This window comes from Geotrypetes seraphini, chromosome 3 (genome assembly GCF_902459505.1).
Source record: "Geotrypetes seraphini chromosome 3, aGeoSer1.1, whole genome shotgun sequence".
Taxonomy (NCBI): domain Eukaryota; kingdom Metazoa; phylum Chordata; class Amphibia; order Gymnophiona; family Dermophiidae; genus Geotrypetes; species Geotrypetes seraphini.
In genome coordinates this window covers 389,851,348-389,877,998 of record NC_047086.1, presented here as the reverse complement: position 1 = coordinate 389,877,998, position 26,651 = coordinate 389,851,348, and the positions used below count along the sequence as shown (strand labels likewise).

Genomic DNA, 26,651 nt, shown 5'->3' with positions numbered 1-26,651 from the left:
TAACTCACAACATATAGTTTCATCTAGCAAGGATGACTAAGTCTAGGTTGGCCTACATTCCAGAAACACCCCTTTCAGCTCTGGGGGCACATCAGGATTCAGAGGCCTAAAATGTCCCTGGAAATGTCCAAAAAGCCATTTCAATTATCAGCACTTAAATGACCTGTCTTTTAGGATGACTAAGTGGCAACTTGGGGGTGGGTTTTTAGACGTGTTTTGATTATGAGCCCTATAGCTTTCAGAATCTAACCATAGAACATAAGAAGTTGCCTCCGCTGAGGCAGACCAGAGGTCCATCCTGCCCAGCAGTCCGCTCCCGCAGCGGCCCATCAGGCCTAATTGCCTGAACAGTGTCCATGACTAATTTTGTAACTGCCTCTAATCCTATCCCTATTACCTACCTCTACTCCTATCTGTACCCCTCACTGGAAAAGCATCACTCTGTTCTTTGTTCTATTCATTGGTTACCAATGGCCTTTCCCTTTGACATTATAAGGCCTCAGTAGGTTGGTATTATCTTAGGTCTCACTCTACATTTCAAGCTGACACAAATTTTACATCTTACAAAAGAATTATTACCATAAGTGTCTTCCGCATATGGAACCCGGCTGGCATGCACTAGTCAAAGAGCTTTTTTTAGTGTGGCACTTAGGATCTGGAATACCAAGAAATATCCACTTTATTGGAGATTTTCAGAAAAAAATACAGGTCTAGTTATTTGACCAGGATTTTAAATAAATAATTTGGATTTAAAATGCTTCAGTGCTAGGTGTTTTGTGAACATACTAGGTATTAATGCCACAAATAACAAAGGGACCCTTTTTATTAAGCTGCAGCAAAAAGTGACCTTGGCACACTTGTATAGGTTTCTCCCATGTGCTAAGGCCACAACTGTAAAATGGCCAAATTTCCTTTTTTTGTATTAATAGTCATGCACTAATGTTACTATTATCACTAATTGAAAACAAAAGTAGAATTCAAAAATTCTTACTTAATGCTTCTCTTTGTTAATACACCGAGAAAACACAATAGTATATATTTTCTGCCAACAATATCGGAATTGTATAAATCTTCACCACAAAACCATGTCTGGAGTGTCTCAATAAAAGGGAAGAGGACCTCAGACTACCGTATTTTCACCCATATACCGCGCACCTGTGTAAAACGCGCACACGGGGAACACAAATTTATGTAAAAAAAATTTAATATAGCGCGCACACGCGTATACCGCACATGCTAAAACCTCCTCCCGCCTACTCCGAACCGGCATCCTCCCCCCCCCCCCCGGCTCGCTTACCCGTGTTTTACAACTTTTTTTTTTCAATCCGATCCGGCATCCTCCCTCCCCCCGCTCCCGTCACCCCCCCCCTCCCCCGCGATCCTACATCCCCCCAGCACCAAACATCTCTTACCCGATTGGGCACCAGCACCAATGCACAGGATGTGCCAGTGCCAGTGCCCGAAGATCCTCCCTCGTTGGTTTGGGCTGGGCTGGGCTGGGCGGTGCGGTGCAGGAGAGATCCTCCTTCCTGCGCCGGGCTGGACTAGGCTTTGAGCATTTGCGCATGCTCAAAGCCTTCTGGTCTCGCTCTCTCCGAGATTATCTCGGAGAGAGCGAGACCAGAAGGCTTTGAGCATGCGCAAATGCTCAAAGCCTAGTCCAGCCCGGCAGAGGAAGAAGGAGGATCTCTCTCGCACCGCCCGGCCCAGCCCAGCCCAGCCCAAACCAACGAGGGAGGATCTTCGGGTACTGGCACTGGCACATGCTGTGCATTGGTGCCGGTGCCCAATCGGGTAAGAGTTGTATTTGCGGTGCTGGGGTGGGATGTAGGATCGCGGGGGAGGGGGGGTGACGCGAGCGGGGGGGAGGATGCCGGTTCGCAGGGGGGATGCCGATCGGATTGAAAAAAAAAAGTTGTAAAACGCGCTCACGCGTATAACGCGCAAGGTTATGCACGATTTGTAAAATTGTGTATAACACGCACGTTATATGCGTGAAAATACGGTAATTACTTGTTTCAAGCCAGCCGAATGCTGTTCAGTTGAATTAGACAGTACTGTAATCATTGTTCTTCAACCTTTGTGAATTCTTAAATAGACATGCTAATATGCTCTTAAAAGTACATATAAATTAACTACTGGAGTAATAATGTATGTCAAAAAACTTTCAAATTGTTTCTCTACACTTTCCAGCCTCTTTTCATGATCATTCTCCATCTTGTCTATTTACTGTTTAATATACTCGGAGACGGCAGAAATAGAGTCTCGAGTTGTTTCAGTCTGCTTTACATCTTCCAACATCTTAGGGCACAAGCCAGGGGGCCTTGAAACCACCTTGGGAAGAGGGACCAACATTTAAATTTTATTTTTAAAAAAATGTATAACTCACAACCAAACAGCTTACAATTTAAAACATACATAATAATTAAAACCACACAAAATACATAAAATACTGGACATCACATACAAAGGTGCAAATGTTATTTCCCAAATACAGCCATCATAAATTTCAGTTTTTATCACTTCAAATCTTTAAGAAAAAGCCTCAACAAACAAGTGAGTCTTCAACTGCATTTGAAACTATTGCAGAGAATTGCAGTAATACAGATACCCAGGAAAAGCATTCCACAGTGAGTTGAATTAACCGTAGATTTGGCATCATCACTTTTTTCCTCATCATTTTCTTTCAATGCCCGTCTAGCTATATAAAACTGGATGGAATTTAAAAAAAATAAAAAATAGCCGGGCCAACACAGTGCAGACTCTGATAGACCAAACATAGTACTTTATACTGTACACAAATGAAATTGCATAAACCTGACCACAGCACTTTTTTTAATAATAGACACCAAACGCTCCAATGGCATTGTTGCTCCCACAGCTTCATAGTTCTCATCTAGAGCCCACAGTTCTGCTGTTTCTCTCTGAGGGCTTAATTCTACCATTCTCGTCAACAGCTGCAGTGGGAGGGGGAAGGGGAGGGATTCTACTGCCAGAACTAAGAGAAAAACTTGCTCCCCCGGGTAACACTCCACAACTTCCCCTTCTATAGGCTTATCATTGTGCAAGGGAGAAGATGTTTATCCATAGTCCCTTACCTTGTTTAAAAGCAGACTCAAAACCTACCTTTTTGATATAGCCTTCAATCCATAACCTAACTCCCCACTGCTCACCACTCCAGCCAGAAGATTACCCCCCCCAAACTGTATCCCCCATCCTGGCATCCTGTTTATCTTGTCTGTTAAGATTGTAAGCTATTTCCAGCAGGGACTGTCTCCTTCGTGACTCTATACAGCACTGCGTACATCTGATAGCACTCTTGAAATAATTAATAGTAGTAATAGTAGAACCCTATACTGGGATCAAAGCAATAGAAAAACTTTTGTCTTCCTCTTTCCCATAGTCCCAGCCATGGGTCAGGTAAGCTGAACTGAAATAAACTTCAAAACAACCCAAGAGTAGCTTCTTGCACTTCTGTTTATGGTGTCATCTGACTGTCTACCACCCCACCCTCACACACACACACCACCAGCAGATCCTAGTTCTATATAGTTTTTTAACTAAATAAAATAGTCACAGGATAACATTTTCTATCAAAATGAATCTCAGTCCTTTTGAATTTCAAAACATTAAATTGGAAGACAAAGAATCTGGAGCAGCCTCTGAACTCTGTTGCTGGGTATTTTTGTTTAAAAGTTAATCTTTCGCAAAATTGGCACTAGTTAGACAGATAAAGTAAATCACCCAACTTGGCCTATCATTTCAGCAAACTACATCACCATTATATTTTTTGCCATGAACTATCAAGTCTAATGGATATAGGAAAACAGGACAAAATGCTAAGTGTTCTGTCTTAAAACATACTGATTGCACAAATTCAGTTTCTTAAATTATGTGTGTGAAGTTTCCAGTTGTGGACCATCATATATATCAAAATGAAGCTGAGCAGATTTCAGTCATACGTCATAGAAAAGATCCTCACTGGCCTAATTTTTCCAATGAGTTCAATATACAGTAAATCAATACCTGTATTCTAAATGTAAAAATAACATGCTTATCTCCAGGCAGATTTGTCATGTTTCAATTCAGTAATCAAGTCACCAAAGGGCTCTTTTACTAAAGCTTAGGGCATGCTAATGAAATTAACACATACTAAATGCAAAGACACTTATAGTTATAAAATGGGTGTCCTAGCATTTAGTACTCCCCCTCAGCCACGCTCTGTCTTCACCAACAGGTTTTGAAATCTTCAAGCCCTCAGTCCTTCCACATTCTCAACCACTGTTTCACCTCTCCTCACCCTCCACTATGTTGTCCAAGTCTGTCCACAAAGCTTTCTCGTCGTGCAACTCTTCTCTCGACACCGTTGTTCCCCCTGTTCCCCACTCTGTCAGGCATATCAAACCTCAATCTTGGCTCACTCCCAGTATCTGCTATTTACATTCCTGTACCTGCTGTACCGAGTGTCTTTGGCTCAAATCTCGCACACATGCTGATTTCTTCACTTTAAAATTATGCTAACCTCCTTTAATTCTGCTCTTATACTTGTCAAGCAAGACTACTACATCCAACTAACTCCCTTTCTCCAATCCCCGCCATCTCTTTGCCACGCTGAACTCCCTCTTCAAAGCGCTTCTCCCCGACCCCTCCATCTCTCTCTCCCTTGATGATGGTTGAATACTTCTATGACAAGGTTCACAAGATTTCCCTTGCCTGGAATAAACTACCTGAGTTTGTCCATCACGCCCCTTATCTTACCTTATTTAAAAGCAGACTGAAAACTCACCTTTTTGATTTAACCTTACTCCCCACTGCTCACCACCCTAGCCAGAAGATTAACCATCCTCCACAACTGTATCCCCTCCCCCCTAGTACCTTGTTTGTCTGTCTTGTCTGTTCAAATTGTAAGCTCTTTCAAGCAGGGACTGTCTCCTTCATGATTCTGTACGGTGCTGCGTATATCTGATAGTACTCTAGAAATAATTAATAATAGTAGTTGTAGTACCATATTTTCCTAAGAGACAATCCTCTGTAATATTTACTACATTAAAATAACAGCATGTTTTCCAATCTCATGACACATCATCAAACAAAAAAAAGCTTACTCCTAATCGGCTCCTTAGCCGGCGCCCCTACCCTACTTTTTACCAGTCTATTTACCTTTCTCTTACTATTTCTGTTATCTAGCAGCTTCAGATTAGTCCCTGTGGTTTCCTTTTATTTTCATCATGAAGCCACCCCCTTGGTTCCTTTTTCTCTTACTCTGTTAATTTCTCAGTACTACTCACTGCACAAAACCTTTCTCCCCCAATATATTTGACTCCACTAGTGATAGTGAGATCTGCCCTGGCCTCAGAATCCCCATGCTGGTGCGCTCCAGAAATTACCCCTTTAAAAAAACCCTCAAGATGTTAACTGTGCTTCTTTAAAGCCTGTACCTACTGCCAACTTGCCCAGTCTTGCCTCTAACTCTCTCACTCCAGTCCTGACACTATATTGCAATGTCAGATCAGCATGCAACAAGCTCCAAATATTAAATGATCTACTAGGGGATTTTGATCTTGGATTTCTGTGCATTACGGAATCGTGGATCGCAAAAGATGATTTATTTACACAAAATGAACCCTGTTCCCATGGTTATCAAGGCCTCTTCTCTTCCAGAAATTGCCAGAAAGGAGGAGGCCTGGCACTTCTCTGCAAATCATTCTTTGACGTACAGCTCCTCGAAAAGGGTAACGACACATCACTAGAATATATGCTAGCTACAGTCAACGATGAGCTCCACTATCACCCATTGAGCATTCTGTTACTGTATCATCCACCAATCCTTTGGAATAAATCCTCCAAACTCATTTTTGAGACCGTAACAAGCACTTTCCTAAAATTTCAAAGATTGCTGATTATTGGTGATCTTAATCTCCACCTTGCCAATAACACTAGTAAGGATGCGATTGAATTCAACAACTTTCTTACTTGTCTGGGCTTTCCCTCTCCTGAGTCCTCTCCAATCCATGAAAAGGTCACACACTAGACATCATCAGTTTCCTTGACCTTACTGACTACAAAACTTCAGCCAAAGATGTTCTTTGGGAACAAGTCCCTTGGTCCGACCACTTTTTAGGTACCTTCTGTCTCCCCATTTTCATGTCTCACCTTGGGGTTCAACCCCGTGCTTCTAAATCTATTACCTTCCGCAAAAAAATTGCGAGTGAACAGTTCTGGACCCAATTTCTTAATCAGTTTTCTTTCTGTCCTAAGCCTGATACCCCAGAAGCCAACTGGCACAACTGGGTAAACCTCTCTGAGACTACCTACTGCTCTCTTTCTCCTCTATCTACTAAGACTGTCTCCTACTCCTGTATGGCCCTCTGGTATCTTCCATCCCACATTGCAGATTAAATTCTCAAGCAAAGTTTTGGGCGCCATTATTGACTCTACACTTTCATTTAATGACCATCTCAACACTCGGGTAAAAAAATGTTTTTTTTTTAGTCTCCACATGTTGAGAAAAGTAAAATCCTGCTTCCACCAACAACATTTTGCTGTCCTTGTACAATCAATCATTCTTTCCAGGCTGCACTACTGCAACTCCGTCTATCTAAGTCTAACCAAGAAAAGTCTCCAAAGACTTCAGCAGATCCAGAATACTGTGGCTAGGTTGATCTTCATAAAAAGTAAATTTGATCATGTTTCCCCACTTCTGTCAAAACTTCACTGGCTTCCAGTAATTTCTAGGGTTCCCTTTAAGTGTGTCTGCCTAACGTTCAAGATTTTGCATGGCATTCTTCCTCCTCTAATTCCACTATCTTGGAATTCTACGAGACTTGACACTACCAGATCAATCCAAAAACTTAAACTATCTTTTCCCTCGCTAAATGGCGTTATCTACGCTGGAAAATTAGGGAAATCTCTTTTCTTCAAAATCACTGAGCTTTGGAATAACCTTCCCGCCCTGCTGTGGAATCTGGGCTCCTTCCAATTATTCCGAAAGCATCTGAAAACTTGGCTATTCTCAAAAGTGTAAATCTCGCTACCCTCTTTATAATCACTAATTCTTATTATGTTTTTCCTTCCTTATGTTCCACTCAATTTGTAGCATCTTTCTAACCATTGTAAACCACATAGAACTTCATGGTCCTGCGGTATATAAACTGTTATTATTATTATTATATTAAAATTCCTGTAAACTGTGCCGAGCTCCATCTCTATGGAGAAGATGCTGTATATAAACTTAAGGTTTAGTTTAGTTTACTTATTTCATCTTGTCCACACACATTTTTTCACAACATGAAATAGCAAAATAACAAAGGATAGTTAACATATCATAAACATTTGGTACCTCAGAGATCTTGAGGTTCAAGGATTGGGAACAATTAAAGCATATAATTCAAATTCTACTGCCTGATATTCAAAGCATTACACGGCTCTTCCCCCTCCTATCTAAATAACCGCTTAAACCAAATCTCCACCTCAAGACACAGAAGAACCTCGAACCCTATCGCCTTCCCCCCACTCAAAGGCACACAACGCAAGAAAATGTTTGACAACCTTCTAGCAACACAAGCAGCAAAAATCAACCATTCCATCTCCAATCTTATGACAATATCAGACAACTTCAAAACATTCAGAAAAGAAATCAAAACCCTGCTTTTCAAAAAATTCATCCAAATATCTTAACCCCTCCTCTTTTACCTCCAGAAGGTTCACCTACCTTCAGATAACCTTCCCCCAAATTACCCACCTTAACACCTTCCAATTAAACAAATACCATAAATAGATTGTAACCTACCCTCTCTAACTGAATTCCATATGTATTTTTCATACAGTTCTTCACTGTCAGTTTAATTTCCATCCTATAAATTCACATAGAATTTTTCTTTTTTCAACCATCTTTATTTTCTCTTCTTTATTAATTTCCAGGTACTTTAGTTAGATTGTGAGCCTTCGGGACAGTAAGGGAATTATTTAAGTACCTTCTTACTTCTCATTTATAATCTTAATGTATATTTTCTTCAAACCACTTAGAACCTAACGGATGTAGCGGTATATAAGAAATAAATTACATTACATTACATTACATTATTTATAGTTTTGTAGACTAAGGGGGAATTCATCAAGGGGTGCTAACCAATTTAGTGCATGCTAACAATTAGCATGTGCTAAATGCTAAGATGCCCATAGCAATGCAAGCTCTTGCTAAATTGGTTAGCGTGCACTAAATGAATTAATGTCCCTTGATGAATTCCCGCCTAAAGAGAAACTACTTGTCTATCCCTTTAAAAACTAAGCAAAAAACCCTGCAAAGTATGCAGTTTGTAGGTGTTCCCTGCATACTTTGCACTTACTATTTATGTGAGTGGGCTTTGGGGAAAAGGGTGCAAAATGGCACTTATACAGGCTTACTTAAAGCCAGATTCTAGTAACAACCCCATAAATTAGGCAGCAGTAAGTGCCCTACTGCCATATAACTTAATTGTTTTAATCAGTGTTAATTGGTGTGCTAATTGGCCACTTTGTTTAAAACCAATAAAATGTCATTATTTTTTAAAAATGTAGGTGCCTGCAGGCGCCTATAGAAAAGGATACTGTAATCGCATCTACAGAGGTGCCTATGGTTAAAGTAGGCATGGTTTATGCCACAAATGACTTTAGGCACCACTAGGTACCTCTGTAGAAGCAATTCTCGTCATACATAGGCACCTACTTTACCTGGTTAGACATAAACTATGATTCTCTTAACGGTGTATATGTGTGATCGACATGGCTGGTACTATTTTTGGAGGTGCCGGCCGATGTAGGCGCCATTACTAGAATCGAGCCCTTATTATTTACTTTTCTCGACCTAGACGTCCCCATAGGAGTGCCTCTTTTTCATGCAGCTAGACAAACTCTGGCAGATGTGTTTGGCCTCATTTGATGAGTGATTTTCCATCAAGTTAAAAGTTTATGGTATATTTGATTAATCGCTTAATCAAATTTCTAAGCGATGAACATATCATTAAAATTACATACAATTAAGGGGGCAGCAAAACAAGGAGAAACTAAACATACGTAATATGTTAAAGACTAACAGTACAAACATGTAAAAACGAGAGGAAAGGATGGGTAGAGAAATACAAATTGCTGATAGAAAAGAAAACAATTATGGTAAAAAAAACAATAGGAGGGAATAAACAATGCACCTTAAAAAGGTTACTCCACGTATCTACTACCATAGGTCTCTCAGGGACCCCTGAAGAAGACTATCTGGTCGAAATACGGACTGTGTTGGGTCCCATGCTTTCAACGGACTAGGTCCTTCAGGTCTTTATGTGGATTATTTTATTTCTTATGTGAATTGCTCAATTAAACTATTGGAACTTTTAAATTTACAATAAAGTCCATTTCAGGAACATTGTCACTCCACAGTGTTTTTTGGTTTCTTCTGGTTTTTCTACTCTGAGGTTCTCCTAAGGTCATTTTTTTGTTTTTAGCTGTCAAATATTAACAGCTTATTTCAATCAGTATCTTTTTTTCCTGTTTTTTTAATTAATCAGTACTGAAATCTTGTGCCCTAGATTGGCTACTGTTGGAAAAAAGAATTTTGGGTTTCATGAACTATGGGGCTCAATCGAAAGAGAAAAACGTCCAAAAACCAGCCTAAGTAGGCACTTGGACGATTATCAGTCAAAAACGTCTTAAGTGCCGATAATAAAACCAGGTTTTGGATGTATTTAAAAACAACCTAGGCCTTCACAATGCCGCTGAATGACCATAGCTAAACAGGGCATGTCAGGAGGAGTGTCGAGGGTGGGAGTTGGGCGGGACATGGGCCGGCTTAGACTTAGTAGTACTGCACGTATAACCAAAAGTTATACAGCACAGGATCGACGGAACTTGGACATTGTGACTTAGACCATTTAAGACATGGTCTAAGTCACAAAAACCCACCTAAAGTGACTCGATAAGCACTGCAAAACATAATACAGACCCTCCACACTACCCCAGTGATCACTGCCCCCCTCCCCACCCCCATAAAAATATTAATCACAACTTGAAAATTGTGCCTCCAGACCATCATCGCCTGGCATAGGAAAGCTTAGTCGTGCTGCACAGAGGCATCTTAAGCCATCTTGGGGGTGGGTTAGGGACCCATGGAGAGGAGGACCCATGCCCATAAGCCCCTGAAATCACTGCACTGATATTGAAATGTGCACTCGCCTATACATCCCCAAAACCCTTTTGTACTGGCATATAAGTGGCTCCTGCAGCAATAAGGGCTATTGGGGTGGTAGATAAGTGAGTCTAGGGGATTCTGGAGGTGGTTTAGGGGGTTCACCATGACCTATAAGGGAGCTGTAGTGAGATATGGCACCCTTTTTCTGAAGTTCACAGCAGTACCCTGTAAGGTGCCATGTCTGGGTGTTCAGTCCATCACTTTGAAACCCCTCCCACGTCCAACAGGGCTTGTTCTAGACGTTTTGGACTTGGACGAAAAGTTGGATGAAAATGTGGTATAAAGATGGACGATTTAGCAACTTGGGTGATCAGATCGGCAGGACGTATACTTAGACGATTTTCGAAACAAAAAAATAATTTGGACGTATTTTTCGATAAGGTGTCCTAAGCTGTTTTTTTACTTTGGATGACTTGCGACTTATACAAAAACGGACTTAGACTTTCCTTTCAATTATGCCCCTCCATGGGTCTAACCCAGTATAACAATTATGTTCTTAAAATCTTGTGGATCTGTTTATTTTCATACTTTGTAAATTTCTTACTGAATTTTATTTATGTATTTATATAATTCGTTTTCTATCCTATCATCCCCAAAGAGCTCAGGTTACAGGTTAACATACATAATATGCAGTTAACAGGTTACATTTGCCATAGTTATAGTACTTTTTTTCTTAATGTTCAAGATTTTGTCCTAACATAACACATAATAGGGATCTGATACCCATATCTTTAATATACATTTACAGGTTAAAATTATCATAGTTACAGTACAAGATTTAGCAATACAAGTTGTGGGGGTTAGGTGAACAGGTATGTTTTTATTGCTTTCCTAAAGTTGAGGAGTCCTTCAAGGGATCTCAACTATGGGGGCAGTCAATTCCAGAGGGTCAGTATGAAGTGGGAGTAGGAACATCATTTGGAGGTTTGAAGTTGAAGGGCGTTTTGAGGCGTATTTCATCCTGGGAGCCGAGGGACCTGTATGGCATGTACAGAGGAAGCTTGGCCATCACATAGCCCAGCGCCATGTTGTGTAAGGACTTGAATGTTAAAGCAGGCCCTTGAAGACACAACGTTCTGCTACGACCCGTCAGTGAGCCGACGATAGGTCCTGAGAGACCGGGTCACTCCTTGTTTGTCAATGAAAGAGTGTAATTGGTTTAACACTATTTTTTACCAGGATCTTGGAGCTGGGAACGTTAAGGTCATGAATGGGGTTTTTCAAGATCGGTCTGATGACTGCTGACTTCCAGTTGGTGGGTACTATTCCTATTTGTAGAGAGGTGTTGATGAGAGGAAGGATGGAGTCTACAAAGGCATCTTTCACAGCCATCAGGGGGTGAGGCGGACAGGAGTCTAGGTTTGAGCCAGAAGGGCAAGTAGTGTCTAGTATTTCAGCAATGTCATTATGGGAGACAGTTTCATGGTAGCTTAGGTTCCCCGTTATAGTTTTAATTATCTTGTCTGAGGTTTTTTTGTTTTTTTTACTGTAATCCATACATTCACATTTAATTATGTAATCTATATTGTCTGAATAGTAATGATTATGTTTAATATACTGATTCAATAAAAAATATGCTTTTCAAATGGACATGTTATCAGATGTGCTCAAAAGCCCCTGCAGATAATTTGACAGTATTAAAACTATCCATCACAATTCTTTTAATTTGTTATAAAAAGCGGCCATCAAAGTCAAAATAGTTCCTGGTAAGCAGTATTTCAGGAAAGTGATGAGAACCTATATTATTCCCTCTCTTTTATGTAAAATATCCAGGAAATAATCTGTATCTAAAGCCACAAGCAAATTTCCAGTGCCAACCTTAAAATTTTCTGTATTTAAATTGTGAATGGAGGCTCTAACATATGAGGTTTCCACTAGAACAAAGGTTATTAGAAATTAATCACTGAGAGCAGAATATTATAAATAGCACTGAAAAATGAACATTAAAAAAATAGGTGCTAACCGCTATTCTACTCTAGGATTAACTGATGAGTTTTATTCATTGGGGGGGGGGGGTGCTGATTCTATAAACGGCGCCCTGACTGTAAGCAGAGGTAGACTTCCTATCACCATCTCAGCAGCCAATTGGGATGCATTTTTTTAAAAAAAATTCATGCAGATGGTGCCTACAATATAAGCATCTGATTCGCACCTACGGAGGCATATAGGCACATCTACTGACACCCAAGCCCAGCGGCATAGTTTCCACCGGAAGTGGCCTTAGGCATCTGTAAGTGTCCCTATGCGTCTTCGGAGGCGCAAGACAGACGCGTTAAATAAAATGATGGCCTACATTTAAGATGTCCTTTAGAAAAAAAGGACACTGATGCGTGATTGACACACAGTCGGCTGCTTTGTAGGCACCCGCCAAGTTCAGCATCCTTTATAGAATCAGGCCCTTAGTATTAAGGCACTGGTAAAATCTGGAGGAACCAAAGAAACACTTGTGGTACAATAAATATTTTAATCCTGAATACATAAATAAACTTGAACTTGAAATATGCACGTGAGTGGAGAATACAATTGATAGGTCTCTTTTTAAAATGGAAACTTATGCAGGAGATGAGATCTTCTAAGGCAAATGAAATTAGTGTTTCTCATAATCGGAGACCTGGTCCAAAGGTGAGTTGTGTTTGTGGACAAATCTTTGAGTTCTGCTCCAAAATAGGCTTAAATCCAACTTCAGATAAGGCAAGGGATATAATGTCAGAACTGTAAAAATCCTCGAAACTCATTTGCTGTTTTTGTTACTTCAAGGTTGCATGGACCCTTTCCCATAATCTGCTTGATCTTTTCTGAGATTGTTCTTTAACTGTTTTGAAAGAGATCAAATAAATGCTGTTATTGACATTTGATTTTCAGTTAATTGTGCTCACAGAGTACCAGCTGCACATTTAGCTGCATCAATGATCAAGAACATAATATTTATAAAAGTACTTGTTGAGCATATCATTCCATTTATTGACAAAAATAGTATCTTTTCTCTAGTGTCTTCATTGTGCTGTTCAATATCTGGTAGTGGTATCATAATATAGAGCTCCTTTTACAGAACTATGGTAGCGATTCCCCCCACAGCAAATACACTGAAGCCCTTTCAATTCCTTCGGAATTTGATGCATTTGTCAGGGTTGAATCACTACCATGACTTTGTAAAATGAGCCCATAATTCTGTATATACCAATTTCTTCTGTACTTGATAGGTTTTGAACCATTGATATTCCTGAATACCTTTATAGAGCTCGTCAAAGATTTTTTGTAAAGTAATTTTTGTAAGTCATCTCTTATAAAACTTGTTTTAGTCTCACAATCTCAAAGGCATGATGTTTCAAATCATTTTGGAAAATCAGATAAGTAAAATGTGTTACTCTGAGCCTAATTCCACTAGGCGTCGTTTATAGAATCTTGCCTAGCACTGTCTAAATGTTCTTAGGTTCCAGTAGGCGTCTAGACCCTAGGCGCAATCCCATTTAGGCCAGAGTTTTCTTGGCCTAATGAGTGTGCCGAAGTAAATCCATGCCAAAAGTACCATCCCAAATCTTCCCCAAAACTGCCCCTAACCACCCCTACTTGATGGTAGGCACCTTGGTGTAGATGCCTACCGTGACGTTGTAGGTGTCTACCGAGGTAGGTGCCTACCAGCAAATTAATTTTTTAAGTGTTTTTTATTCTGATTTTAATGGTGTGTTCAATTAACAGCGCTAATTAAGCCAAATTAAAAAATTAAGGTAGGTGGCTAGATAGACTAAGTGCACCAATCTAGGTGCTTACGTTTAGATATCTTTTATAGAACCAGGGCCTTACTGTCTTATTCAGAATGATACTCTAATGCAATGTTCTCAACTTGGGATGGGGGGAGGAATTATCAATGTGGGCTAATGTTAAGACAGGTTATTTTATTACATTGTGCTTTGTTAGCACAGGGTCACATTTCATGAAATGTTATTCTATTCTAGTGTCTTGCAAACTTTTTTAGCTCTGGCACTAAACAAAGCAAATATTTTTTGTTGCACATTATAATTGAAATTATGCCTCTGTAAATGTTCACCGGCACGAACAGCATCTTCCATCTGCTGCTTGCGCCGCCCTCAACTCCCTTCCAATGTCATGTCCTGGTCCCATAACAGGAGGTGATATCAGAAGAGAGCAGCAGGTGGAAGATGCTGCTTGCACAGGTGAACATTTACAGAAGTATGCCAGGGGGCGGAGAGGAGGAGAGACGCCAGCAGTGACAGACTCTTGTGTACATGACGTACATGTCATGTATTCTCGTGTATATTTATTTTATTAATTATTTCTTTTCAAGGGAATTTTTAAAATAAATTCTGGAATCTCTCGTGGCACACACTGTCCTGTTCTATTATTAGTATGTTTATTCCACTGTTTTCACTAGGTTCACATAGTCAAGAAGCCTCAATTCAAGGGAAAATATAAGAGAGACAGACAAATGTCATCTAATATAAAACTAGTTAAGAATCACAGGATGAGAATAAAAGTGTTTCCAAGTCTTTGCAAAATGAAATATAAGTACGGTATTGGCCTGTCTAATATGTAGTTGTAAGCTATTCCAAACAGATGCTGCTTGATAAGCAAAAGTAAAAATATGAAAGCATTTTTTAAATACATATTGCATTGAAGGGAAAATAATTTTATAACAGAGCTATGGGTAGTCAAGAATGTCTTAGAAATCTGTGAGCTATGAATCAAGTTATCAGATATCAAGCCATTTAAGTACTAAAAACAAAACATAAAACTTTATGAATCTCAGATACCTTACGGTCCTATGCAATTTACAAAAGATAAAACCAGCACATTAACTTTTGAATTTACAATCAATTAAACCATACAATAATAATTTTCCGAAATAAATAAATATTTTACTAATTAAGTTTTCATTGATCTTCTAAAATGCATGTAAAAGAATGATAGTTAAATTAACAGTCAGATTTTGGACTCCCATTTGGCCACTTGGTAGGAAAGTAGACTGGTTACATATCTTTTATACGTGCATTCCTTTACTGACGGAAAAGCGGAATAAGCAATATTTTGCAAAGATCGTTTTGGTAAAGAAAATGAAAGATGAGTATATAAGTAAGAACTAAACCAAACATGATCTGATAACAGATGCATCCCAATTTCAATAATCCCCTGGCCTATATTGGGAGCCAATGTAATTTCTGGTTAAAAAAAAACAACTGAAAGATGATCAAATTTCTTCAGATTAAATATCAAACACACTTTAGAATTTTGGATAATTTTGTAACTTTTAGAAATTTTTATATGAACCCGCTAAGTATATTATATTGCAATAATCTATCTTGAATTTTAACGGGAGACCTATTTGGTAACAAATGCAGTCTCTTCAACAGAGACTGTTGAAGCTTCTACATACTATCCCATTCTAAAAATTAATCTGGCTGCAGTATTCTGCATAAGTTGAAGCTATTTAAGGTGTTTATCTATGAGACCAAAATAAATCGAATTGCAGTAATCAAAATATGAAAGTAAAACTGGCTGAGCTGTATTCCTGAAACATAATGGTAAAAGTAAAAGAGCGAGCAGTTTTAAGCTGCCTCAATCTGAAAAACAATTTCTTTATCAGAGCAGATAGATGAGAGTCAAGAGGCAACTTAGAATCAAACATAATACTGTACCAAGAACTTTAGATCTTTCTTCGAGCTTCAATAATTCTCCTGATAGTAAATTCTGAGAGAGGACAGGACCCTAATTGTACAAAAATGGCATCACTTGTGGTAAAATAACCCATTTATTCCCCCCCCTAAATTTCTCAAACGGTTCTCTTACCCATGTTGTATTCACAATTACTCTTTTAAGAAGAGTAGCCAGTGTTCATTTTAAAGAAATATAGCTATTATTATGCTAATACTCCTATGTAAATTATACTTATGAAATATCATCATCTGTGTACCTCAAATATTGTGTCCAATGAAGACACAATTGAGAACAGTTTCTTTTACTTTATCATGAACTTGTGTCAGGAATTCTCGATTAAAAATTGTTTACTAAACTGATTCGTGGTTTTTCTGTCTGTAAATATGAGCTCCTTTTACTAAAGTGCACTAGCATTTTTAGCGTACACACAAGATTAGTGTACGCTATAGCACACGCTAGCCAAAAAATTACCGCCTGCGCACATGGCATTTTAGCGTGCACTAAGCACATGCTAAAACCACTAGCACACCTTTGTAAAAGGAGCCCTATGTTTCAAGTGCTTTACGAAATATATAAAAAGTCTTTAATATATTATTTGCAGATACAGAAAGGCATTCTGAAGCAACAGGAAAACCTGTGAAGATCAAAAGCATTAGAAAACCTCTGTCAAGTATTATCAGGCACTTGGGTAAGTACTTCATGGGAAAAACTGATGAGGAAAAAGTACTTTTCCAAGCAAATCATAAGGGTTCAAGTCTTACTGTGAATTCTGTGTCATTGATGACAAAAGTTACCATAAATTATTGTGAATATTATACAAGAAGTGATATATTCTTAGAAAGAGTCTGCAGAGGTATGTGCCAGGGAGGAATGTATACTTGGCACAGGGTAATTTACTGGGAGTTGAAGAAGGTCTGATGGAGATGTAGGACATTTAAGATGACTTCCCAAAAGTAGTGGAATGAGTTACCTAGGGAGCTGTGGTGATTGGCATATATTCTAGTGCAAAAGGCATACAAGTCTTGACCAGTGGGTTTTGTACCCCTACTTGTGAGTCTCTGTAGAAGGTATCACTTAAAATTTTTCAGCTGCACCTCCTCTGCACAGCTGTATGCTGCCCAGTTCATCTTTCTACTTGCGAGTTAAAGGTGTCACACTGCTTTGCTCTTTTTTTCCTCTTTATTATTTTTGGGTTTTTTTGTCTATTTTCAGAGGCTTTTTGGTGCTAAAGAGTTATCCAGATCCCCTGGGCCAGCTCTGCCTCTGTGGAGACACAGACCCTTGGTGGTAGTGGTCTGTAGCTGGGAGGTCTACCCTGTTACAGGACACCTACCTAGCTGGCCTTCATTAATTCCCTTGTGGCTCAGGGACCATTCCCCTTGAAACAATGCTCACCATGGGCTGTGCCAGGGCTTGAGTGCAGACTAAGTTGCAGCTGTATCAGTCCCAGAAACTTCACTGAGTGCCGGTTGTGTTCCCCCCTCCCCTGAAGAGGACCAGTGAGCTGTGGGGGCCAGGGCTTTGAGGTCTACCACAGTCTGAGGGGCAACCAGAAGAGACAAATCCTTTGTGCTTTTTTTAAAAGCTTGTTTGAGGCAGTAAGTCTCCACACTCTTCCAGCCTATGTTCAAGCTTTAAGGTCGGACATGCCCAAGGAGCAGCTCAGCATTCAGCAGGGGCTTCCAAGAAGTCCCAATGATGCCAGACTATAAAGCTGTCCTACCCTGGTTAGGGGAGTGGCTGTCAGCTGACTGGGAGGCCTGGTCAGCAATTTGTTCAGATCAGTGGGTGCTGGATATCATTTGAGAGGGCTACAAGCTGGAGGTCTCTCAGCCTTTCCTGGCAGCCAACAAGAAAGGTGTGACCCTGAAAGCATCGGCGCAGAAGGAGCTAAGGTTTTCCTCCATGGCCCATGATCAGCAGAGTCATCCAGAGGATTTCAGACCATCTGGGGTTAGTAATCCTGGTCACTCCAGATTGACCGCATTGTCCATGATACATGGATTTAGTCCATCTCCAGAGGGACTGATGGCTCAAGCTGCCACTTCACATGGATCTTCTTTCACAGTGTCCAGTGGCCTTGGCGTGTAAAGGGTATACAGACATTGTTCTCTACCTTCCTCAGATCTAAAAAGCTGGTGACAGTGGCTGCTTATGCTAAAGCTTATAAGTTGTTTCAGTACTGGTGCACAGCAGAGTGTGCAGCTGTTTCAGGCCTCGCTTCCGATAGTCCTTGCGATTCTACAGGATGGACTAACAAAGGGTCTAGCAGTTGGATCCCTTATGGTCCAGGTGGCAAGTCTCTTGCTTTAGGAGTTGGGAGGAGGATGTTTCTGTGGCTTTCCATCCAGATGTGACCAGGTTTTTGAAGGGAGCAATGAGGTTGAGACTGCCTGTACAGCATGGAATCTGAATATTGTGCATTCCCTGAACAAGGCTCTGTATGAGCCTTTGGAAGGGGCGTTGCTGATGAATCTCACTAAAGATGGTTTTTCTTGTGGCTGTATCCTCTGCAAGGAGAGTTTCAGAGATTCAGGCCCCTTCGTTTAGGGCACCCTTCCTCCATTTTACAGAAGCGGGGGTCTCTTTGCACATAGTTCCTTCCTTTGTACCAAAAGTTGTCTCGGCTTTCCATGTAAATCAGAAAGTTTGATTACCTGCCTTCCATTCCATGGTGGCCAGGAAAAGAGACAAAGCGATGGCTTTACTGGATGTCAGAAGAGCTCTTATCCATTACTTGGAAGTAACAAATGACATCCGTCTGTCGGATCATCTTTTCGTGTTAACTAATTCTTGCCGGATAGGGAGACCAGCATCTAAGGCCTCCATTTCCAGATGGATTCATAAGGCTATTTCTTAAGCATACATCAGGATAGGAAGTAGCCCCAGATCTCTGTCAGGGCACATTTGACCAAAAGTATGGCTTCTTTATGGGCAGAGTCCTGGGTGGTTCTGCCTGAAAAGTTTTGTAAGGTGGCCACTTGGTCCACTCTTCACACTTTCACTAAGTTCTACAGGGTAGATGTGGCGATGCAAGAGGATGCCTCCTTTGGGTCCTCGGTACTGGCAGCAGGCTCATCTACCCTGCCCTAGACTTGAGGAACTGTTTTGGTATGTCTCACTGGTCAAGGCTCATATTGCACTAGAAGGGAAGATTAGGTACTTACTTTGATAACCTTCATTCTAGTAGAAAGGCATATGAGTCTTGACACCCCACCCTGTCCGGTTGACATTTTGCCTCAGCCAAGTACATCTTATAATGCTTGACTTTCTGCTGTTCCAGGGTCTGAAGAGTGCTGAATACCCTGAAGGTTTCCACAATGTCCAAACGAGAATCTCCTCGGGAGAATGCATCATACAATTAAAGCCATATTGAAGTTAGTTCTGGTTGCACTTAGGTAGGTGACTTGTTAAGAGTTATGGCTTGTTATGTGTTAAGTTACCTTGTTTTTTAATAGTTTCTTTTGCTGTCAGAGCAGACTAGGGCTACGTGGGGAGTTCCCTGAGCCCCTCCTCTTGTTTCTTTCTTCCTTTTCTCGACTGCTTTGGTACGAACTTAGCAGCACAGAACAGTGCAGAGAAGATGGAGCTGAAAAATTTAAAGTGATACCTTCTACACATATGAGTAGGGGAGCAAAACCCACTGGTCAAGACTCATATGCCTTTCTGCTAGAAAGAAGATATCGAGGTAAGTACCTAATCTTTCCTTTTGTAAGCATTTAAAGGTCTTTCTCTTTTCTTGGTAGATGAATGGGTGTAGTGAATGGGGAAGATATGTGGTTGGCAGGATACTGAGGGTTTTATTATTATGTAAATGACTACTGTTCTTATCTGTATTGATTTTTTTTCTTGTATTACTGTAAACTGTTTAGAATGAAGTTTCCTTAGGAAAATGTTATAAGTATTTTTATAAAACATATACAATGTTCCATTTGTATGTTTTTATATAAAATATATACAATATCCAATTTGTATATTTTTTGACTTGGTTTTGGAGATTATTAAACTATAGATGTAAGAATATTAAAATAACATAACTAATTGTTCTCTGTTTATAGGTTCTTTTATCTTTTTTTGTAAATAAACAGTGTTGGTAGAGACAGCACACTCATAACCTAGGGAAGTGGCTGGAAGTTTGAAAAGTTTGGAATCAGATGCTGACCATAGACACCAATGATGAGGTTTCAGTTTGGATACATCCCTTTAGTTCTTAGGCTTGACAGGGTTTCCCTATGTTAAAAGGCAGGGTCAGGCCTTTGATTGAGCAAAACTGATTTTTGCAAACAGCCCTGCCCTAACAAGGAGTGACTTCCTTTGCTGCTGCCTCTACCAGGGATGTCATTAGCTATTAGCACATGGGGCCCAGCATCACTAAAACCTCCTGTCCCCAGCCTGACCCACTCTGCACTCCCTAGATTCCTACAGAGAGAAGGAATAGGTGGGTTTGTGCAAAGGGTACTCTTGCTGGCTCTGTCTTGCCAGCAGGGGGGAGTCAGCAAGTAGCATTCATTACTTGCTGTGTCTTCCTCTGCCAATTTCATTCTGAAATCAAAACCATATATGAAGGGCTAAAAGGTCTCACAAAACTAGGACTGCTTTGCAGTTTTGACTCAGGAGGAAGCTGGCAGTCGAAAAGGGTACAGTGGGTAAGAAGTACTACTTTCTCAGTAGGGAGTGAGGGTTAGGATTGGAATGTGGTGATGCCTGGGAGAAGCAAAGAAAAGTACTGATGTCAAGCATGGTATTAAAGATGAGGTCCGACAATGAGCCTTAGCACGTGGCTCTACAGCCCTCACACACCACCCCTACAGCAGATGTAGAGAGAGAGAGATTGTGTGTTTGTGATTGCAGAGAGAACAAATGAATTATGCTGTTATTTTAATATCCTTACATCTATAGTTTAATAATCTCCAAAACCATAGGAAATGAACAGAAAGATAAGGGAGAGAGAGAGAGTAAGAGCATTTTATGAGGGGCAGTAAGACTAAAAGAGATTGAGGGCACAGAAATGATAAAACAAGAAATTGTGAGTATGAGGCGAAGAATAAATGTGGGACTATAGAGAGAGCAAGTTAATGTAGATGAACAAGGAAGAAAGTATTGGGTGATTGTTAAGGTGTGGTAAAGGTCAGAATCTTACTGCATCTTAATTGACTGTGGGAGTCATAAACCATCGGGTAGCTCAGTATCACAGGTTACTGACTCCTGCAATACATGAAGCTATGTTATTAAATTTAATTTATATAGTAATTGAGCACTTTTGCATGTTTTGCATCTTATTACTATTTTGTCATAAATAAACAATTGCAAAAAAAAAATAATAATAATAATAATAAATGTCCCAAAAGTGGTACAAAAGGGCAGATAGATGTTTTTCTCGTCAAACCCTTCCAGTTCACTATTTTTGAAACCTATATTCTAGATGGATATCTATGCTGTTCATCTTCAGTTTCTATAAATCTCAAGGGGGTATGCTAGAGATGTGGTGTGGGCAGGACTAGGGCAGGCTTATGACTTGGACGTTTTGGAATTCTAAAAGATCTGGCACAACCAGAACTATACAAAAACTCAAATTATCTTTCCCCTCACTGAAAGGCATCGCCTTCATTGGTAAATTGGGAAATCTTCCTGTTTCAAAATAACTGATCTATGGAATAATTTCCCTTTACATTTGTGGGACTTGGGCTCTTTTCAATTATTTCGTAAACATCTGAAAACTTGGTTATTTTCAAAACTGTAAAACCTCTTTTATCTCTGTTCTCTACGAATTTCACTGTATTTCTTTTCTTTCCCTTATGCTTTATTAATTTTATTGTTAACCGTGTCGAGCTCTATTCTTATAGAGAAGATGCGGTTTATAAGCTTAAGGTTTAGTTTAGTTTTTCTGCCATAATCGAACATTTAAGAATACGTCCAGGGCACAAGTTAGACGTCTGGGACTAGACCTGTATTAATAATGAATAAGTGCCAAGAAGGTGACCAAACTGACCAAATGACCACTGGAGGGATGTTAGCATGACTCCCCCACACTCCCTCAGTGGTCACTGACCACCCCCCTCACACTCCCCAAAGATGTGAATGAAACAGTACCTGTATGATTGCTTTAATTGTTATGGCTAGTCCTAGTATAGCAGCAAGCAGGTTCCTGGAATAACCTTTTGGGCAGTGTAGTTAACCATAGAGATGGGGATTTAGGACCGTACTCTACACTAACCACTACACTTATGGTGGAATGTGTGAGCCTTCCAAAATCCATCCAAATCCCATATGTGAGGTATTACCTGCAGGCATAAGGGCTATTGGGGTGATGTACAGTTGGGTCCAGTAGGTTTTGGCTGAGTTTTGGAGGGTTCACCATGCACCATAAGAAGGTTATTGTGAGAAGTGTACCTGGGACCTTTTATGTAAGTTTACTTCAATGCCCCCTATGGTACTCCACTACTCTGCTGGGATGTCTATAAACAAATGCTGACCCCGTTTTGTTTGGGTTTTGTTTGGATGTGGGTATTTTTTCAAAAATGGTCCAAAAAGATACACACACAGAGCGCATTTAAAAAAGAAAACACCAAAAAACCAAGATAGAAGTTTTGCAGTACTCGCAACTGGATTTTTGTGAATGTTCCAATAAACGTCTAAACTCTGATTTAGGCAACATATTGAAAATGCCCCTCCACGTAACTCTTGGTAACATATTATGATAATATATCGCAAGCTATTGCCCTTTAACCCATATTAAAGGGAAAATAATATGTGCAATTGCCATTAACTTCCTTGATAACTACCACTCTTAGTGGCCTTGACTTATCCAGGTAACTCTTAACTGGATATTTAAAAAGATAACCAGATATCATTAGACTGAATAAAGTTCTAAAGTCATTAGAACAAGTTTACTGTATAGATTTAAATTGGATTAAAAAGATTAACACTTCTCTTACATAACCAACAGAAATTCTTCCTACCATGAGACCAAGTGCAGCCAGGCCAATACTGAATCTTCAGAGTCCAACTGCAAAGCGAATGCTGTCAGCCCCTAACCATACAACACTGACAATTCTGGGAAAAAGAAGCTATAGCCATCATAATGGCCTGGACGGTATGTAAAGTTGGGAATATTAGACTATTATCATGTTCATTACATTTTTTATTAAGTGAAGTGCAAAGTTTCACTTGTAAAGCATGTTGAAAATTGAATATGTATTTTGCTTGTCTCTGAACTTACCCCCTCTTCTACAAAACTGCGATAGCAGTTTCTAGTGTGAAGAGCTGCCTGAATGGCCCGGGCTACTCCTGACGCTCATAGGAACTCTATAAGCATCGGGAGCAGCGCGAGTCATTCAGAACGGCTCTCTGTGCTAAAAACCGCTAGCACGATTTCATAGAAGAGGGGGTTAATCACCTTTAAGTATGAGTCAGGACTTTGATGGTACTGCAGTGACAGGTTCTCTGACTGATGATTTGTAAGGTTTGATTGTTTTTATATGTCTATTTTTATTATGTATGGTGCTTTGTGAACTGCCTAGGTTTTTAGGCAGTGTATAAATTTTTTGTTTTTATATGTTTATTTGGATATAGCACACATCATTTCAGTAGTATTGCAAAGTTACATTCGGATACAGTAGGTATTTTCCTGTCCCTAGCGTGTTTACAATCTAATTTTGTGCTTGAGGCAAAGAATGGGTTAACAACCAAAGTCATAAGGAGCAGCAGTGGAATTTGAACCTTGGCTTTCCCTGTTCTCAGTCTGTTGTTCTAACCATTAAGCTACTCCTTCACAAGTAGCTTTCTAAGCTGTGATCTCAGTTGGAAACTGGGAGTAATAGTATTTTAGCAAGAAACAATTTGTAATGATGATAATAGCTCAGTTCACACAGAAATACAAAACTGCCAACATAGTCAAACAAAATGCTTCTGGATAAAGAAGATCAGGGGAGATGCTGGAAAGGAGGCAGGAAGGGATGAGATGGGAGTTGTTAGGCACAGGAACTCTTTAGAAACAGAGCATTAAATAGTACAACAAGCACCTATGCAAGAAAAAGGAGCAGTGATGATCCTCCTTTTGATCATCATCGCTCCCTTTTCTCCATGAGATATTTTCTGACTTATTCTTTTGCTGTGACAAGTGACTTTTGTGATGTGTTATAATGTAAAATTCTAGAAATATAAAATTAAAAAGAAAAGAAGGCAGAAATGACAACACAGCACATCTTCTCATCTGGGGATAAGAGGACTACAGTGGCAGCATGGCATCTAGGACCATATTTTCCTCCTGTAAACCAACACAGGGCACCTTAGTGCTATGGAGATCAAAGTCTGGCATGATACATCAGAACAGCAGTGAAGAAAGATGCTACCAAAGTGTCACATTGATGCCAATATCCAGCCAAAATGGGAGTGTAGTGGAAGGGGGAAGTGACAGGGATTGGATGAAATGCAGAGAGAAAGTAGGGAAATCAAGTATGTAAAGAGGAGAGAGGGTTTAGAGCAGGGGTGTGCTAACCATTTGGCTTCCCTGGGCCGCATTGGCTGAAAAAAAATTTTCTGGGGCCGCACAAACGCGCAAATGCTCCAGCAAGACAGAGGAGGGAGCCAGCAAGATGCATCAGAAGAAAACACTGCATCGTCCTCAACCAGGGCCGCACAAAATACTTCACAGGGCCGCATGCGGCCCTTGGGTCACAGGTTGGACACCCCTGGTTTAGAGGGAAAGGAGAAAATAAGTAAATCATAAGGAGAGTGAGGGAATACAGTGCTCCCCCGTGAATTTGCGGTCCCAGTCATTCGCGGTATTTTCTGACCACAAAGGGGAGGCAGGAGAGGGCAGCAGGAGCACCGGTGAGTGAAGGAAATCACTCGCGGTATGGTCCGACCGCCTCTTCCTGTACTAAAGTCGGACCTTACCAATCAGGAGCTGCTTGGTGAGACCCGACTTTAGTACAGGAAGAGGCGCTAGGAGCATACCGCGAGTGATTTCCTTCACTTGCTGGTGCTCCGGCTGCCCTCTCCAGCTGCCCTCTCCTGTCTCCCCTGCCTAAAAACCGTATTCATGGTTTTTTGACATTCGCGGGGGTTCTTGGAACAGAACCCCCTGCAAATATCAGGAGAGTACTGTATACTACTATGTGTCTGACCCTTGGATACTCTGTAGGCCAATCCTCACCATGCTTCCCTGTTTTCCATGGCATCTTTCAATTGCTTCATGTTCATTCCCGTGTCATTCTTGATGGTATCCAGCCAATGGGCCTTTGGTCTCCCCTGCTTCCTTTTACCACTGACCATTCAGAGTTGCACCTCCTTTTCTAGTAAATTCACCCTCATCACATGTCCAAAATAAGTCAGTTTCGGTCTGGCAATCTTGCTTTCCAGGGACAACTCTGGTTTTATATGATCAAGAACATCTTTGTTGGTGATCCTAGCTGTCCGTGGGATTTGTAGAAGTCTTCTCCAGCACCACAGATAGAAGGGAATGTACTGTATAACATAGGGTATCTGTAGGGGAAGATGTGGGGAGACTGAGGAGGTCAGATGATATCAGGCAGAGAATGAGGAAATTGGAGTGAGTATGGGGAATTTGGAGGAGATGTGTGTATGGAGGGGCGTAACCTGCAAGGAGCGGCAGTTATAATCCTAACTTCTTTACTCTGCTGTCATTGACTATGCTACGATATATAAGAACCATACCAAATGTTTGAAAAAGTGATAATTTAATATATTGTTTTTTCAGATCACTCAAGTCATACTCAGGGGACGATAATGGTAAGTGTCAAGGAATTTTTATATTCTCCTCTGTCACTGTTTTATGTCATCTATTTCATTTTCAGATGTGGACATCCGCAAGTCAATATTCATAACTGTGCTGATTATGATGATTGGTTGCTTTGAACTGCTTATATCTAATCTAATCTAGTTTTGTATTTATCTAGAAGTGAGCTTCCAGTCATATCTAACAGATGAAGTTTGCCACTGAACATTTCCTAAATCTGACAGGCTAAAACTAACATCTAGATTTAGGACACTCGATCATTACTGTCAGAACTTAACTCACTAGCACTGAAAGGAACCAATCTCCTTTAAAACCGGAGGGAGGGGGAATCCTGATTACTATGGTTGGGCTAAAAGTGAGCAAATCTCCTCAGACTTGGTTTGAATTTCAGAGTTTAATCTTCAACTGATTGATATTGGGACACTTCTACCTCAGTCAGTGCAATCTGCTTAAATTTTGTTTCAGTCTTTGTTTACAAATATGGATTTGATTAGATAATTTGTGTTGACATGAATATTTGTAAATTTTTAATGATTTATGTTTTTAAGATATATACAGTGTGTGTATATGTGTGTATATATATATATATATATATATATATAAATATAAATATATATATATATAAATATATAAATTTCTAAATACTAAAATCTAAATTGAATCAAAAGTATCCATACCAGGAAAATACAAAGATTCAAGTTGAATGGTTCAGATACATAGATAATGTCACAATGAGTTTTCCAAGTTAATTGGCACCTTGTCCCATATCCCAGCCTTATTTAAATTGCAGATCTAACCCATGCCATCTCAACCATCCCTTTATCTTTGGGCATATTTTTTTTCACTGTTCAAAATAACAGGACTTGATCCCTAGAATGAGAACTTGATTTTTTATTTTCATGTATCTTCACAGTTTGATGTATTTAATTTGTATATTTAATTGTGGAGTGGACTTACAAAGTTCCAAGAGTATATCCTACTAATCTTTCAACACTTTGATCCCTA

At 40.0% G+C, this 26,651-nt stretch overlaps 1 protein-coding gene across 5 annotated transcripts in view; it reads left to right on the top strand.

Annotated features, from left to right (window-relative positions):
• MTA3 (metastasis associated 1 family member 3) overlaps positions 1 to 26,651 on the top strand; it is a 459,795-nt gene that overhangs the window by 355,297 nt on the left and 77,847 nt on the right. For all 5 annotated transcript variants that reach the window (XR_004538871.1, XM_033939005.1, XM_033939006.1 and 2 more), the window contains exons 15-17: positions 16,488 to 16,574; positions 22,833 to 22,979; positions 25,608 to 25,639. Coding sequence is in view for 4 of the 5 variants with exons in the window: in XM_033939005.1 (XP_033794896.1) it covers positions 16,488 to 16,574; positions 22,833 to 22,979; positions 25,608 to 25,639 (266 nt within the window). In the remaining variant the exon portion in view is untranslated. The remainder of the gene's footprint in view (positions 1 to 16,487; positions 16,575 to 22,832; positions 22,980 to 25,607; positions 25,640 to 26,651) is intronic.